Source organism: Planococcus citri, chromosome 1 (assembly GCF_950023065.1).
Source record: "Planococcus citri chromosome 1, ihPlaCitr1.1, whole genome shotgun sequence".
Lineage (NCBI taxonomy): Eukaryota > Metazoa > Arthropoda > Insecta > Hemiptera > Pseudococcidae > Planococcus > Planococcus citri.
The window spans coordinates 62,470,875-62,485,026 of record NC_088677.1 but is presented as its reverse complement, the minus strand read 5'-3'; the positions used below and the strand labels follow the sequence as shown (position 1 = coordinate 62,485,026).

The following is a 14,152-nucleotide window of genomic DNA, read 5'->3' as shown; positions in this document are numbered from 1 at the left end:
GCATAACGTTTATCGGGTTCGAAAAGTTTTTGAAAATAAAACTCAGTGCTTCCTAAATTTTTTTTATTCACAACTTTGGGAACCCATGGAGTCCAAAAAATAGTAATTTTGGGTTAACTAACCACGGATTCGCATTTGGGACATTTACTTACAATATTTTAAGAGTCGATAACTGTCTACTGTCTGGTGCCAAAAAATGGCCTTATTGGGGCTCCTCCTTTCCCATTTACTATAGAAAATGTGGTTATATTATGTAGATAATATCACTGTGATTGTTCAAAAAGCGGATTCATTTTTGGGATTATGTACTTATTTTCTAAAAAAACCTAATACTTAAGATCAAATTGAAAAAAAAACAGCATATATTAAAGAAATATTTTCATATTGTAGAAGTCTTGAACCATTTTTTAAATAAAAAGGTGCAGAAAAAAAATTTAAAAAAAAAAGAAGAAATTTCTACAAATAAAGTAGGTAATGTAAAAACGCTCAAATTTTCTGCAAATTTTGAGGGTTTTCATCAAATTTTTTCAAGAGAAACATTTTTTCCATTTTTTGACATTTCTGTTGAATAGGTAATATTAAAGTAATCCAACCAAAGTTTCCCCCCTATTTTTTACGGATTTTTCCTTGTATTGCGTTATTCATTATTTTTTTTCACTTTTTATTGAAAAACTACACCTACGTTCTTGCCCAAAATTACCTATTTAAGCACAGTAAGAATTTCAAATAGGAAAGTGGAGGAGAAGAGTGCATTGTTTTCAGGATTAATCATTGTACGTATTTCCCTAAATTTTTCGACATGAGTTCGGAAAAATGACAAAATTTCATTTTTCGTTGAGAATATTCAATTTTAAATAGAATTTTCAGTTTGCAATTTACCAGTCTTCAGAAATTGTCTCTATCTCTGTCCAAAAAGAAAAAAAAAATATGAGAATATTGATCACGATATTTCTCCACGAAAATGCTGGAACTATAATAAAAATGGAAGTTTCTTTAAAGATAAGGAATCAAGGATGAAATACCTCACACTAATTTTTCATTCTGGACAGATAATACAGACGATACTCTTTTTCGTTGTTTTCATTATTTTTATTTCGGTTTGAAAAATCGCGTTTTAATTACAACGGTTCAAAAGAAGACTATTACGTTAAACGAGGACACGAGAACTCAATAGTCGAGGGTAAAAAAAGTCTCGAATATCAACATGTTTACTTTTTTTTTTTTGGTTCCCTATAATAAGTAGTCTACATTATCTCCATTATATACTTACACCCAATTTGTATTAATAATAACTCTAACCTTCGTTGTCCCTCTCGAACATTATCTCAAATCTATTACCTACATTTACAACCCTTGGATATTTTAGTATGCGAATCTCGTCCTTCGATAATACGAAAAAGTGATAAATTTTTATTAAAAACTTACTTTTTCGTGTATTTTACCTACTCGTAGAAACAGTGAATCAGGAAGGAAAGAAAGAAGTAAGGGAAAAAACCACCAAGCTACGCCATGCCATGCCACGTAATTATGAAAACTTTCTCAATAAGAACTCGGTAGAGAAAAAACACGACGACGAGTCTCCATTGTTGATACAAATTCGCTAGAGAGAAGGTACAATTAACGGGATACAGATTGAATTTTAAAACAATGACTTGATCGAACTTGGTGGAAAATTCTTTCGTTTGTTAATTACAAGATTTGTTGTTTTTGGATGAAACAAAAGGAACAAAGGTACCACGGTCTGTTGGCATTGGCGGTCGTGTCGAAGACATGACAAAAATCGATCATCTATCGTACTCGTATAAGACCGAGGAGTGAACGAGAGATGAGGAGCAGCACGCATTGCGGATAAAAATTCCAGCCAGCGTGAAAAACACAGTACGGTGGATTTAATTTAGAGGCTGCGATGTTACAGCCTGAAACCATGGAAAGGTGCAAGAGGAGTGAGAAAGATAGGCAGAGCGAGAAAATAAAATAACACGGAGATGAGTAGTCGGCTAATACAGACGGACAAATTTCGCAGCTTGTGAATCTGACGATGGTATTAACGATGTACTAACTCGAGCCTCTCACTTACCGGCTATGATCTTTAATAATCCTAGAAAACGTTAACGACCCAACGTAAAAATTTTCTTTAATTAAATTCACAAGCTTTTTTCGCCCCATCGTCATGATTTTTTTCTCGCTGTGTGCGCGCATTCGAATTAACTTAAAGCGGACAATGGGCGGGTGAGAGGAGACGCTGCTCGTAATTAAATCCACTTTTTTTCGTTCGTTCGCTGGCTCGTTCGCGTCAACGTTTAATTGTGAATTCTCGCCATTTTCTACCAGACTTGGTGTACAGGCCTCAACCGAACCATGTAAATTCGTCGAACGGAAAATTTCATTCTCATCCAGATACCTACTACGAGTACACGAACGCGGGAAAACGCGATTTTTTTTTTATTTCGTCAAAATTACTAATTAACATTCTTGTCGCGTTGAAACAACGCTAATTAAGCACTTTTCCTCCTTTTTTTTGGAGGTACGCTGCAGCAAATTAAGTAAGTAATTTTATCGGCCACGGGGGCCCATATCTTACCTATGACTTGTAAGGTAATTGGTTGACTTTGGACGATTCTCTCAGTTCCTGCTATCGTGTTGGTAACCACGCAAATGTATTCGCCTTGGTAATCGTACGTGACGTTTCTGAAGTACAGCTTTGGCTCCGAGCTACGGACTGTGATGGTGGTTTGTCCGTCGCCGTTGACAGAAGACACTTTTTGCAGCCATTGGTATGTTGGTGGCGGATTACCATCAGCAGCGCATGTGAATTCGGTCGAAGAGTACAGAGGGGCTGTGGTCAGCTTATCGGGGCCGACGCTTTTGATGATGGGGCCATCTGAAAAAGAAAATCAAACATTAGTTACTCGTACTCAGGTCGAATACGTTGAAAATAATTCAAAATGACATATGAAAGAGTTCGTGATGATGCACTTGAAAATTATTTTAAGAAACGGAAAGAAGAGATGGTTCAAAAAATATTTTGTTTGGGTACATTTTGAGTAAAATTGAAAATGGTTATCAATCATTTGTAGGTTCATTATTTTTGATCAATTTTTCCAATATTTTCAGAATTTTATATTTTTTAAAACAATTTTATCGTAGGTAATTTTAAATAAAATTTTTAACTGTTCTCGCTTTTTATTCAACAATTTGAACATTAAAAATATTTTATGCAATTTTATTTGTAAAATCTTTTTATTGGCTTATAGGTTTTTTTTTTTGAATTTTTCTCTCCTGATGAGTTTCATAAAGGTAGATGTATGAAAACTGAAATCCACGCCTCGAATATGGAGAAGAATCAACTTAATTGAACGTAAAACATAAAATATTTGTAGCTTGACATCGTTTTTACGGCAAACTGGTTATGCAATTTTATTAACACAGAAGGTGACAAAATGCATGCAGATAATTTGCAGGCTCCGCTGCAAGAAAATCATCCAGACAGGAGCTTTCACGTCGATTTGTGAGTCAAAATTCAGAAGAAATGTTGAGAAAGAGCTGGGCAAAAATTTTCAAAATTTTATGATCTGTATTACGATATACATAAGTATACTTTTTTAGACACTTTCTGGCGTTACTTTGTATCAAATATGAAAAAAAGGTTCCTAAGAAAAAGACACAAAAATCTAAATGTTTTAAATTTTTTGTTCGATATCGAGCTTATTTTATTCACTCAAATTCAATATAATCTGACGTAGGGTGTAATAATCTAGTAATTATAAACACCCCCCCCCCAAAAAAAAACTTTTGAACTTTTAAAAGTATTAATTGAAAAAAAGGTTTCTGGATATTTTTCTCGATTTTTTGAAATCGGAAATGATGTACCAAAAATTGGCAACACTGCATTCCAAAATATTTTCCCCAGTCTCTCTTTTAATGTTTTGGATTAATTGAATGTGAAATATCCCAAAAGAAAATATTATTTTAAAAACATTATTTCACCCGAAAATACCCTAAGTGATTTGATAATTTCCAACCGCTCTGTAGAAATTGGCTTCTCTGATTTTGCTCAGTTTCTCATGAGTCCCCTTCCGTGGCTTATTTTTATTCTCTTTTCAACAAACCCATTCACAAAATTGAACCTCAACTTCCATGTAAAATGTCTTGAGTCTTCAATTTTGAATGCTATTTTTTTTTTTTTAAATCAAAATAAAATGACATATTGAATTTTATTGGTTTAAGGGCAATTGCCATCAAAATTCAAATTAGGGTTTTATTGAGTGGTTGAAAAATTTCAAACCGTCCTTTTTTTTCAAAGGTTAATTCGTGTTTTGAAATCCCCCTCCCCCCCCAAATTCGCAATAATCAAGCCAAAACAACATTTTATTTCGTTTCTGAAACTGGAAAAATATTCAGAAACGCAGTAATGTCATTTTTTTTGGTTTTTACTTGATGCAAATTTCAAAAAATCGAAAAAAATGGGCAAAAACATACCTACCAATTACTTTCGGTGTTTCATAATTGGCAACAATGGCCCAAAAGTCGGCACTATTGCATTCCAAAATATTTTTCAACTTTCGGAAATCACATTTTCCGATTTTTTAGCTGAAAATTATTAGGTAATGTGAAATATTCGCGAAGAAAAAACTTCCAAAAACCACGAATTAACCCGCAAAAGTGAGCGATTTGCAATTTTCGAATTGCGCAGTAGGGCCCAAAAAATGGTCTTGGATTTCGATCACGATGGCCTAGGTCGACGCAGAATTTCAAATACTATATTTTGGAGTTGATTTATTATTCCAAAAACAGGTTGAGTAGGGGCTAGTTTTTTGGAAAATGCCCTCTCTTTGAGGACCCATATCTTCCGTCCAGATGAATCTCCAGAGCTAAAAATTTTTCTGAGTGGCTTTCAACTCAAAATGAAGGTCTTCACTGAATTTGGTCAAAATTTCCCGACATTTCTCACTTTCGTGATCTACCATAATGTATATTTTAGAGCACCTGCACCTTTAATAAGTTTCTGATATTATTTTGCTCCAATAATAAGAGAAAGTCTCCAAAAAGAAAAATAGAAGATCAAAACCCAAAATTTCAAAACTCCTGCGCTTCATATCCAAGCATATATTTTTGGATATATCAGTTTGAGTTGATGCTTATTATTTTGATGCGATAATAAAAAGAAACTCGAAGGGGCAATGCTCAAAATTCTCTGAATGTTTACGTTTGGTGTTAAAATGAAAAAATAGGCTTCGGGACCCCCCCCCCCCCCCCCGAAAAATGAAAATTTGCGACTGGAAATCATCAGATACAATAATCGATTTGCAAGGAGTTTTTTCACCTCAAAACTCGAGTTCAATCTTTGATCGGTATATTATTTCATCCAAATTAGCTTCATTTTTCGTGGCTTTTATCATTTTGAGTAACTTTTTGCCCAATTTCTCAGACAGCACTAAAAATTCTTCCAACAACATGTATCAATCACACTGATCACATTCAACACTTGATCTCAGACCTTTTCACAACTTATCCCCTCATCACATCCCATATTACATTGCTCTCACCCTAATATTAATCCTACAAGCATAATTACACCGTGTAGTGGTCTGAATTATTCACTCGTCGTTTAACGATCACCCCCTAAATACTTTCGGATGCGCCTATAAAAATATTCTCAATAATTTCTCCTCCATGTAGGCGCCTTTCACTCGGGGTTTTTTACGACGCATCGTAAAGCAACCGCACAATACTCGCCAAGTTCACCTTTATCTTCGAATCTAACCTATAAAACGTGTTTTAAAAGCGCATAATTTAATGGAAAATCGCCTCGTACAACACAAAACTTTTACTTATGTGTTTCCCTTCTCGTTTCTTCTTCTCCACCCACGAACATCTCCCACCTTTGTTTTGAAACAAATAGGTAACTACTCGGCTTAATCTCTTATATTTTAATCTTTCTTCGGTGTAAAAGCTATGGTGGGTATTTGAAAAGCTTATGCCTTTCTCGTCGGTGGTCTTATAGCTTTACAGGACCTATAGGTAGGTACATACTAGCAAAGCACAATATACTTCGCAAATAGTATACCATACACGCTCGTACATATGGTTTAAATGCTCGTTAGGGATATGTAATAAATACGTACTATTTTGCTCTTAACTATATGCTAAGGATATTAAATAATATGTATGTATTATGTGTGAAAATATACGTATACATACACCCATATCCTTGCCCGAAGCACTCTCTGATCCATTCCATACGAGTAAAATATCTTTACTACGTAATTAAACTTATATAGCTAAAAAGCAACCATAAACAACTCTCTGTTTCATTATGTATATTACACTTTTTAATACACTTCCTGTTTTTCATAATAAATATGAACGCAGGTACCCACTACCCACCGTAGGTACATCGATTCGTACTCATTTGACAACTCATACGACCTAAACGATGTCGAAAAAAAGCACGAGAAAAAATAGACTACCTACTACATTCACGCTTCGCCAAAGATTAAGAAAAACTCGACGTGTTATTCGTCTCTTCTTTTTTTCTTGTTTATAGCTAGGTATACTGCACAACTATTCGTACAGCACGCTACACCAAAGCCAATCAGCAAGTTTTTCGCGATTCCCGAGCCTTTTTACTGTGTGTGTGATCGCTCGACTGTAAATTTTGCTACTTCATCGCCATTATTCTCATCGTCTTCTCGTAAACAAAAAGAATACTCTAGTAAGTAGAAGTAGGTACGTTGCGTACAGCGATGTATATTTCACCCTGCACCCTGTTATATGTATATCTGGATCCCCTTTATATGTAGGTACAGCTTGGTAGGTGCACGTGCGTGTGTTTATACTCACTCAGTAAAAACAATACTCATAACTGTTGTCAGCAGTTATTTTTCAACGTTCAACAATTCTACCTTGTTTTCACTTTGGGCTTTATTCTTCTTCTGTATGAAATGGTAGGATGAAGTGAAGAGGCGAAGAGGAAATTTACGCTGTTTTCTTTCTCGTGGTGAGTTTCATTATTTTGGTAATTTTCTTGAAGAAAAACAGCTTGTGCCTTAGCCAGTTTAGCTATCATTATGTAGTAATATGTACGTAAGTTGTGCAATTATGAAAAAGGAGGAAAGAAGGGTAAACTCAGAGTTTATCAATTTTTGTTCAAATTTTTAAATTTATTTTATGATATGTTTTTAGTTTGTTTTGGTACAGAAGAGGATGTGTTTTGATATTCCCAAACTGGTATCTCAAAATTTGTGTATCATATCGTTATGTGCTTTGTTGATCTGGAGAAGGTGTATGATCAAGTACGAAGGAAGAAGTTGTTTTAAATCCTGAGGAAAATAGAAGTGAACGAACAAATAGTACCTACGCTTAATTGAAGAAATATACAAGGATAATGTAATAAGAGTAAGATCTGGAAACATGTCGGAAGCAAAGAAGATGGGAAGAGGAGTAAGACAGGGATGTCAAATGTCATGTAGTCTGTTCAACATCTACTTTGACAACATGATTAAAGAATGGCTGAAAACCATGTCAAAGGGGCTAGACATCAATGACACCCATGTCAATACCCTGCTATTTGCTGATGATCAGGTGGTCTTTGCTGACAATGAAGATGACTTGCAGAGAGCGATGTACAACCTTCAGAAAGTACCTAACTGATAAATACGAAATGAGAATCTCATCGTCAAAAACAAAAGTGATGTCCTTCAAGGGGAAAGAGCCAATACGCCGTAAAATTGTTGTAAATGGACTGCCAGTGGAACGTCAACTGTATATAATGGACAAATATTTCAACGTAAAAAAAATGGCCAAAGTTGAAGCCGACTTTTTGGATACAGAATCCAGGAAACCTTCTGCTCATGTGCCAAACATGATGCCACCAGCGCCATAAGTATAATGTTTGGCGCATGAGCAGAAGGTTTCCTGGATTCTGTATCCAAAAAGTCGGCTTCATATACACCAATTTGAAATATTTGTCCATTATATACTTACAGGCAATGCAGTGGAACAAGTTGAAAGCTTTGAATATCTCAGATGTGAGCTATCATGTGAAGGAGAAGTCGATGCACAACTTAAGATCAATAAATTCCTGAGAGTAAGTGGAGTGATAAACCGAGCCATTCCTCCAAGAAAAGTAAGAGCTGAAACTCGATTAAGAATCTACAATACGCTGGCAAGAGCACCGCTGCTGTATGGAAGTGAAACATGGGCGATGAGAAAGGATATAAAAAGCAGAGTAACCCAGGGTTTGACCCATAGAACACGTGGTCTACCAAGATATCACATTTTAGCGCCCCTGATTTTGAGCTCCCCAATTAATCAGCCAAATTTTTTCTCTCATTTTTTAAAGTGCAGGGCACTGAGCATAAAAATTCATTCAGAAATTTTTTAAGCAGTTCAGTTTTTACCTCAGCGGCCCAAATATGTCGCGGCCCACCAAAATCTTCTTGGTAACTCAGTGGGTGTCTCTGGGTGTAGAGTAACTGCAGCAAAAATGAGATTCATGCATTGACTTTTTAGATATGGACTGCTAGTGGTACGTAAGCCAATGGTTTTGAACATAGTTCATCTGTTAGTCAAGGTTTGACTTCTGTGCATGCTGGAATCTGAAAAATGACGCCATACCAGGTGACAACGTTACACCTCCCGCACCTCCGTGTAGCCGTACCAGGGTGGTATAACATCACAACAGAGCTGGCGCATGTGCAGATTGCAACCCTTGACTTACTATGTTCAAGACAATGGCTGTACATATATTAAGCTTATGGGCCGCTGGCAGTCCATATCTAAAAAGTCAATGGATTCATGTGAGCCATGGCAGGATATATGAGATGAGATAGGAAAATGAACAAAGACATCCTGAAGGAGCTAGGAGCAGAACCAATCATTAGATGAGTGAAAGATTAGGTACAGAAAGAAACGGCGAAAACACGTTGATAGAATGTCTGATGAACAGTTCCCTTGTAAAGTCAAAGAATACACTCCAACTGGCAGGAGGAGCAGAGGAAGACTGAAGAAAAAACTTGACACATCAGCGAGCAATTCTTCAACAGTTTCCCAGACAGCCTGAACAGCTCACTGGGTCAAAGTTCAATGATGATGATGGAAAAAGGGAGTTAGAAGGGGCCATATTTTGGGGTTTCAACAACAATTTTTCAAATTACCCAAAAATACAAAAAAAAAACAAAAAAAGACGTAGGCACTAATAAAAGTTGTATAGCATTCAAAAAAATATATTTTTGGAAAATTCCGACTAAGACGTTTAAAAATTCATAAAATCACCCTTATGAGCTTCTAGGAGCAGTTCTTCAGCATCTCCATCACAGCTGGGGAGAGAATGTCTTTCAAAAAATTTAGTTCGTTTATTGGTCAATAAAAAATGTTTAAATAACAAACTAAAAATTACAATAAGGAGAATTGATTTCAGAAAATAATCGATAAAGGGAGGAAAAAACACATCAATCTGATAAAAATGGACTCGATTTTTTCAAGTATTGACTAATTTCTGCGCAAAAAAATATCGAATGATCACAAAATAAGTCACTTGGATACCTATTAAAAAAAAAATTCATGAGAAAAAAAATTGATCAAGTTTCCATTAGAAATTTAAGTAGGTATCTACCTAGTTACATTTTGAATGATAAAATGGAATATCCAATAAATCCTCTAGGGTATTAAAAAAAATTAACCGTTTTAATGCAACTTGCTGGATGGCTGCTTCGAATACTTTTTTTTCAATACTTGGTAAACTTTTCGAATAAAATTTCGAAAAACGTGTAATCGAACGAATGCGTAGGTGTTCCGATTCGATAGTAAAAAAAAATCATCTCACCGAAGCATTCTACCATCATAAAAAGGTGGTTGCTATACACGAAATTAAAAACTTATTAAGCAATAAAACCAATAACAACGAGTGAGTATTTTCCTCCAAAATATATTATTCTTTTCATTTCATATCGAGTGGAACAACTCTACAGTGCGGTATAATGAGAGAAAAATACGCACAACTCGAACATTTTATCGTCTAGTATTTTTTTTCCTCCCTCGAATGACTGTTACGTAAACAGAAAAAATAAACAGAAAAGTTTATTAGGTTTTTTGCTCCGTCAAGGATCAACAAACTATCAAGCTAATTTAAACTTTCGCTCGCGATTTTATCGTTAATAATTTTTTTCGTCTAGTTTCGAAGGGACCGAAAACCGAGGTGAATTTTTTAAAACATCTTTGCGAGTTAATTTTTACAGCGACAAGTTTAATTTCCGGTTTGGGAATGGTGTTGAAAAAAAAATCGCAAAATCTAACACCTTCGTAATTGCCACGAATTACGAAATGAAAATAAATTACGTTGTTTGACGGCCGTGCTTTTTTTTCCTGTCTGAAGTAGTTATAGAACAGCGTGTGGAAGGTGTAATAGGGGTGTTTTTTTTTCAAAGCTTTTTTCCAATTTGATAAAATAATATAATTTCACGTATGAAAGGTATGACGAATAAAGCAGATTGGCATAAGATAGGTACTTACCCCAGCTCACCTACACTTTACCGAATAGATACTTACACGCGACGAATATATTAAATTAACAAAAGATACACGATTACGTGCTGAATTCGATATATTTGAGTTTAATCACACAGAAATACACGTCAATAATCAATAATTCCACGAACTCGTGCGAAATAGGGAAAATATTGTACAAATTTGGAGGGATCACTTAAATACACTAATTAATTCTACGAAATAACTTTTAACTTGGACCCGGAGGACACAAAGACTAAAAGGCACATTAACTTGGCGATTCGCGGACAACCGTTGATGAACTGCCAATTGGTCCAGTCGCAAAAGATGCTGCTAAACCTCTTTCGCGACTGTACCAATCAGTGTTACCCGAAATAGAAGGGTTAAATACTCTAATATTACGAGTTTCCGGACATAGGCATAAGTCTCAGTCTAACATATGCCCCAGCGTGAGTTTACTTAGCGGTCGGTGAACCAGCTGAGCAAATCACGGTAGAACAAAGGCTCGACTATGCCTTACCGGTAACTCGTCCATAGTGGACAGCCAGTTGTCCGCTATGGACCTATCAGCTGCCCCCCATGGTTTCTCGGGTGAGAACAAAAGGAGCAGAGTAAACTCAATAAAATTTCAATCCCACGAGCGTGGTAGGTATCCAGGTAGTCGAAACTGCGAACCACTGGATCACCAAACGACGGACGAGGTTCAATGAACCCAGTATGAATGTAGTTCAAAAACCTTTCTATCTACCAGCTAAAACAAATCGAAACATACGACGAATACTGAACTGGTACCTTTTTTGATTTCAGCAAATACCTCCCAACGGATCGAAACATGACCAAAACGCAAGTTCTTAAAGATATCTACGATACGTAGTCAAGATGAAGAATTGCCAAGCTAAATCGTGCACGAAAGGTAGGAAATTTGTTGAACTATTGCATATTATTATGTCGGTGGAAATATTATCAGCAAATTATTCTATTTCATCTTATATTCGTATATTTGAAATTAATTCAATATTCTATTTCTTTGTTATGTTCTAGATACGTATACAGCTGATAACTGGAGAAGAATATTTGCATCGAGTTCGTGGTTATATATAAATATTGTTAAGTAATATCACTTAAGGCTGGATTGTGAACTGTTAAAAATTCAATAAAAATTAGTCTATCTTGAACTGTCTTTTATTTTAGGTATGGCACAAATTCATTCATTATTGGTTTACATAGGATACACAAAGCTATTGTCGAGTACAATTAATAACAAAAAAGAAAAAATTCAAAAACTACATAACAGAGAAAAAATCAGTTCACATATAACATAAAGCGTAACGTATATACAGGGTATCGAATAGTTGGTCATTAAGACCAAAGAAGCGTAACAACTAACGTACAAAATTCGTAATTAAATGATAAAAACATGCCAAAATCGTTCGACACCCAAAAAAAAAAAAAAATTTTTGATTATGGAGATAAGCGAGTAAGTACTCTTATAACGATAAAGATAATCTATAATTCGTACTGAATAATTCGAGAAAGCTCTGTAGAATACTTAAAAAGAAAAAAAAAATTCAGTCTTAACAATTAGGAACGCTTAACTAAGAGTAGTTTAATGAGTATCTCGATATAAAAATATGAAATCGGTACGATTATTTAACATAATTTGAGATCTTCGAAATACATTAATATTTTACTCAAATAAACAACATGTAACCGTATTTTTCCAATTCTAGGTGGTATATCGCGAGTAACAAACATTAGAATAATTTAATTTACGAATTTTTATCTGTAGCTAAATGAGCAGAATTGGAAAAAGTAATTACTCACAGCGTTACTCCATAACGGTATCGTCGTCATTACGGTTGTCATCGCTATGCATACTCGCGTCGGAATTTAGTAATTCTTCTTCGGTGCGCGATGGCTGGCGAATGATCTCGTTATCGGGGATGCTGTGGTCCGTAGGGATTGGCGATGTCGATGATCTTTGCTCAGGGACCGATGCAACGTTAGATGTTGACGCAGTGTCGGTCGGCAGTGGCGATACCGTTGCGACGGGGACGTATTTGGACAATGGTACGGTGCCAGCTGATGATTTCCGTTTAGGTTTCGTTGGAGTTGGTGGCTTTTCTTCCTTAGCTTTTTCGGTTTTTTCGGTTGGCGTATCACTATCAGATTGTTGCGGATCGATAATCACAGGTGAATTGCATGGTGCTTTCCCACCGGAATTCTCGGTATCGTATACTGCGAAGTCGGATGAGTCGGAGTGTTCCGATCTGGAATCGTAGTCACCCGACGCATTGTTGTCGAATACCGCATCAGGCGAGTCGAGAGATTGGTCACGCGCGTATATAAATTGATGACACATCCATTTAGCGAATTTTGAGTAGTCTTGGCGATCGTGGTAGGGTCCATATTTGTCGCATTTGGTCTGTTCCGGTAGAAATTTGTACGGTTCAATAATATAATACTTTCCACCGAATACCTGTTGCCAGTTTACTCTGATTGTCGATTCGATTTCCGCATATTGTACGTCAGTTTGATTTTCGTACCGCATCGATTTTACTGCGTAGAGTTCCGTTACTCCTTTTTTCTTTAGGATTCGAATCAATTGTGAAAATTTATCTTGGTACACCGATGCTGGCATTCCCATAAAACCGTCGAAGGTACCGATAGCTAGCATGACTCGACGCGGTAGGGTGAAAAAACCATTGAGCGTTTTTACTAAATCGACGATTGAAAGTTCGCGTCCATATAATTCCTCGTGTAAGTATGGTCGGATTTTACGATGCTCGAGGATGAAATCCATCAAACCATAGATAAATCCATCTCCAATGAGCAGGACGTCTTTGGCAGCAATCGCTGTTCTGATCACGTCTTGGGAAACGAACGTACCGAGCGTGGTGAAGTATTTTGCATATGCGTTCAACGGGTAGAATGGTTTTAGTACCGAAGACGTAATCCCGAATTTTTTAAAGAATCGTTTGTGATTCTTGCCTTGGTTTTCAATGGTTGATTTTTTCGCGTAAAAAACCTTCTTCGGGTATTCAATATCGGGTTGTTGAATAGGCGTTGCGTTTTCCGGTGGCGATGATTTGCGAGCCGGTGGTGTTGGTCGCGCCGGTGTCGAGTTTTTTGCGTGGTTCGTAGCATTACGTCGATTGGATGCCTGCGTATGAATAGGTGTTTTTCCGGTACTGACTGGGCGGCCATCGTTATGGTAGGTTTTTCTCTGATAGTCGTTCGGTGATTGCTTTTGCGTGGCATATTGACTCGCATCTCGACCGGTATTCTGTTTTTTTGGCGTCGATGTTTGGCTGCGCGATGGCGATCGAGAGCGGTGATTGGACGATGACGCTGGGTGCGATTGTTTCAATCGATCCTGAGCCGAATAGCGTTCGGATGACTGTAAGGCGCGCGTGGTCTCGTTGTTGAGTAACCGATCGATTGTCGCGTCGCGCGACTGGAGTAACCCAACGTAGCCTTGCACCTTGCGTTCGTATTCCAACGTCGATGCTTCGTATTTCGCGAGCTGGTTTCTCGCCGTTTGAAGATCAGAACGTAGCTCCTGAGCGGATAGGCCGTCGTCGTAGGGTAAGGTTGCGGTTAGTAAATGCAACGCATTCACCTGGTGTTCGGATACTTGTCTGTG

General features: G+C 36.7%; 1 protein-coding gene across 2 annotated transcripts in view; it reads right to left on the bottom strand.

Annotated features, from left to right (window-relative positions):
* The window catches only part of LOC135833201 (kin of IRRE-like protein 2), a 389,993-nt gene that overhangs the window by 29,670 nt on the left and 346,171 nt on the right, over positions 1-14,152 (bottom strand). For both annotated transcript variants that reach the window (XM_065346885.1, XM_065346886.1), the window contains exon 7: positions 2,582-2,881. In XM_065346885.1, coding sequence (XP_065202957.1) covers positions 2,582-2,881 — 300 coding nt within the window. The remainder of the gene's footprint in view (positions 1-2,581; positions 2,882-14,152) is intronic.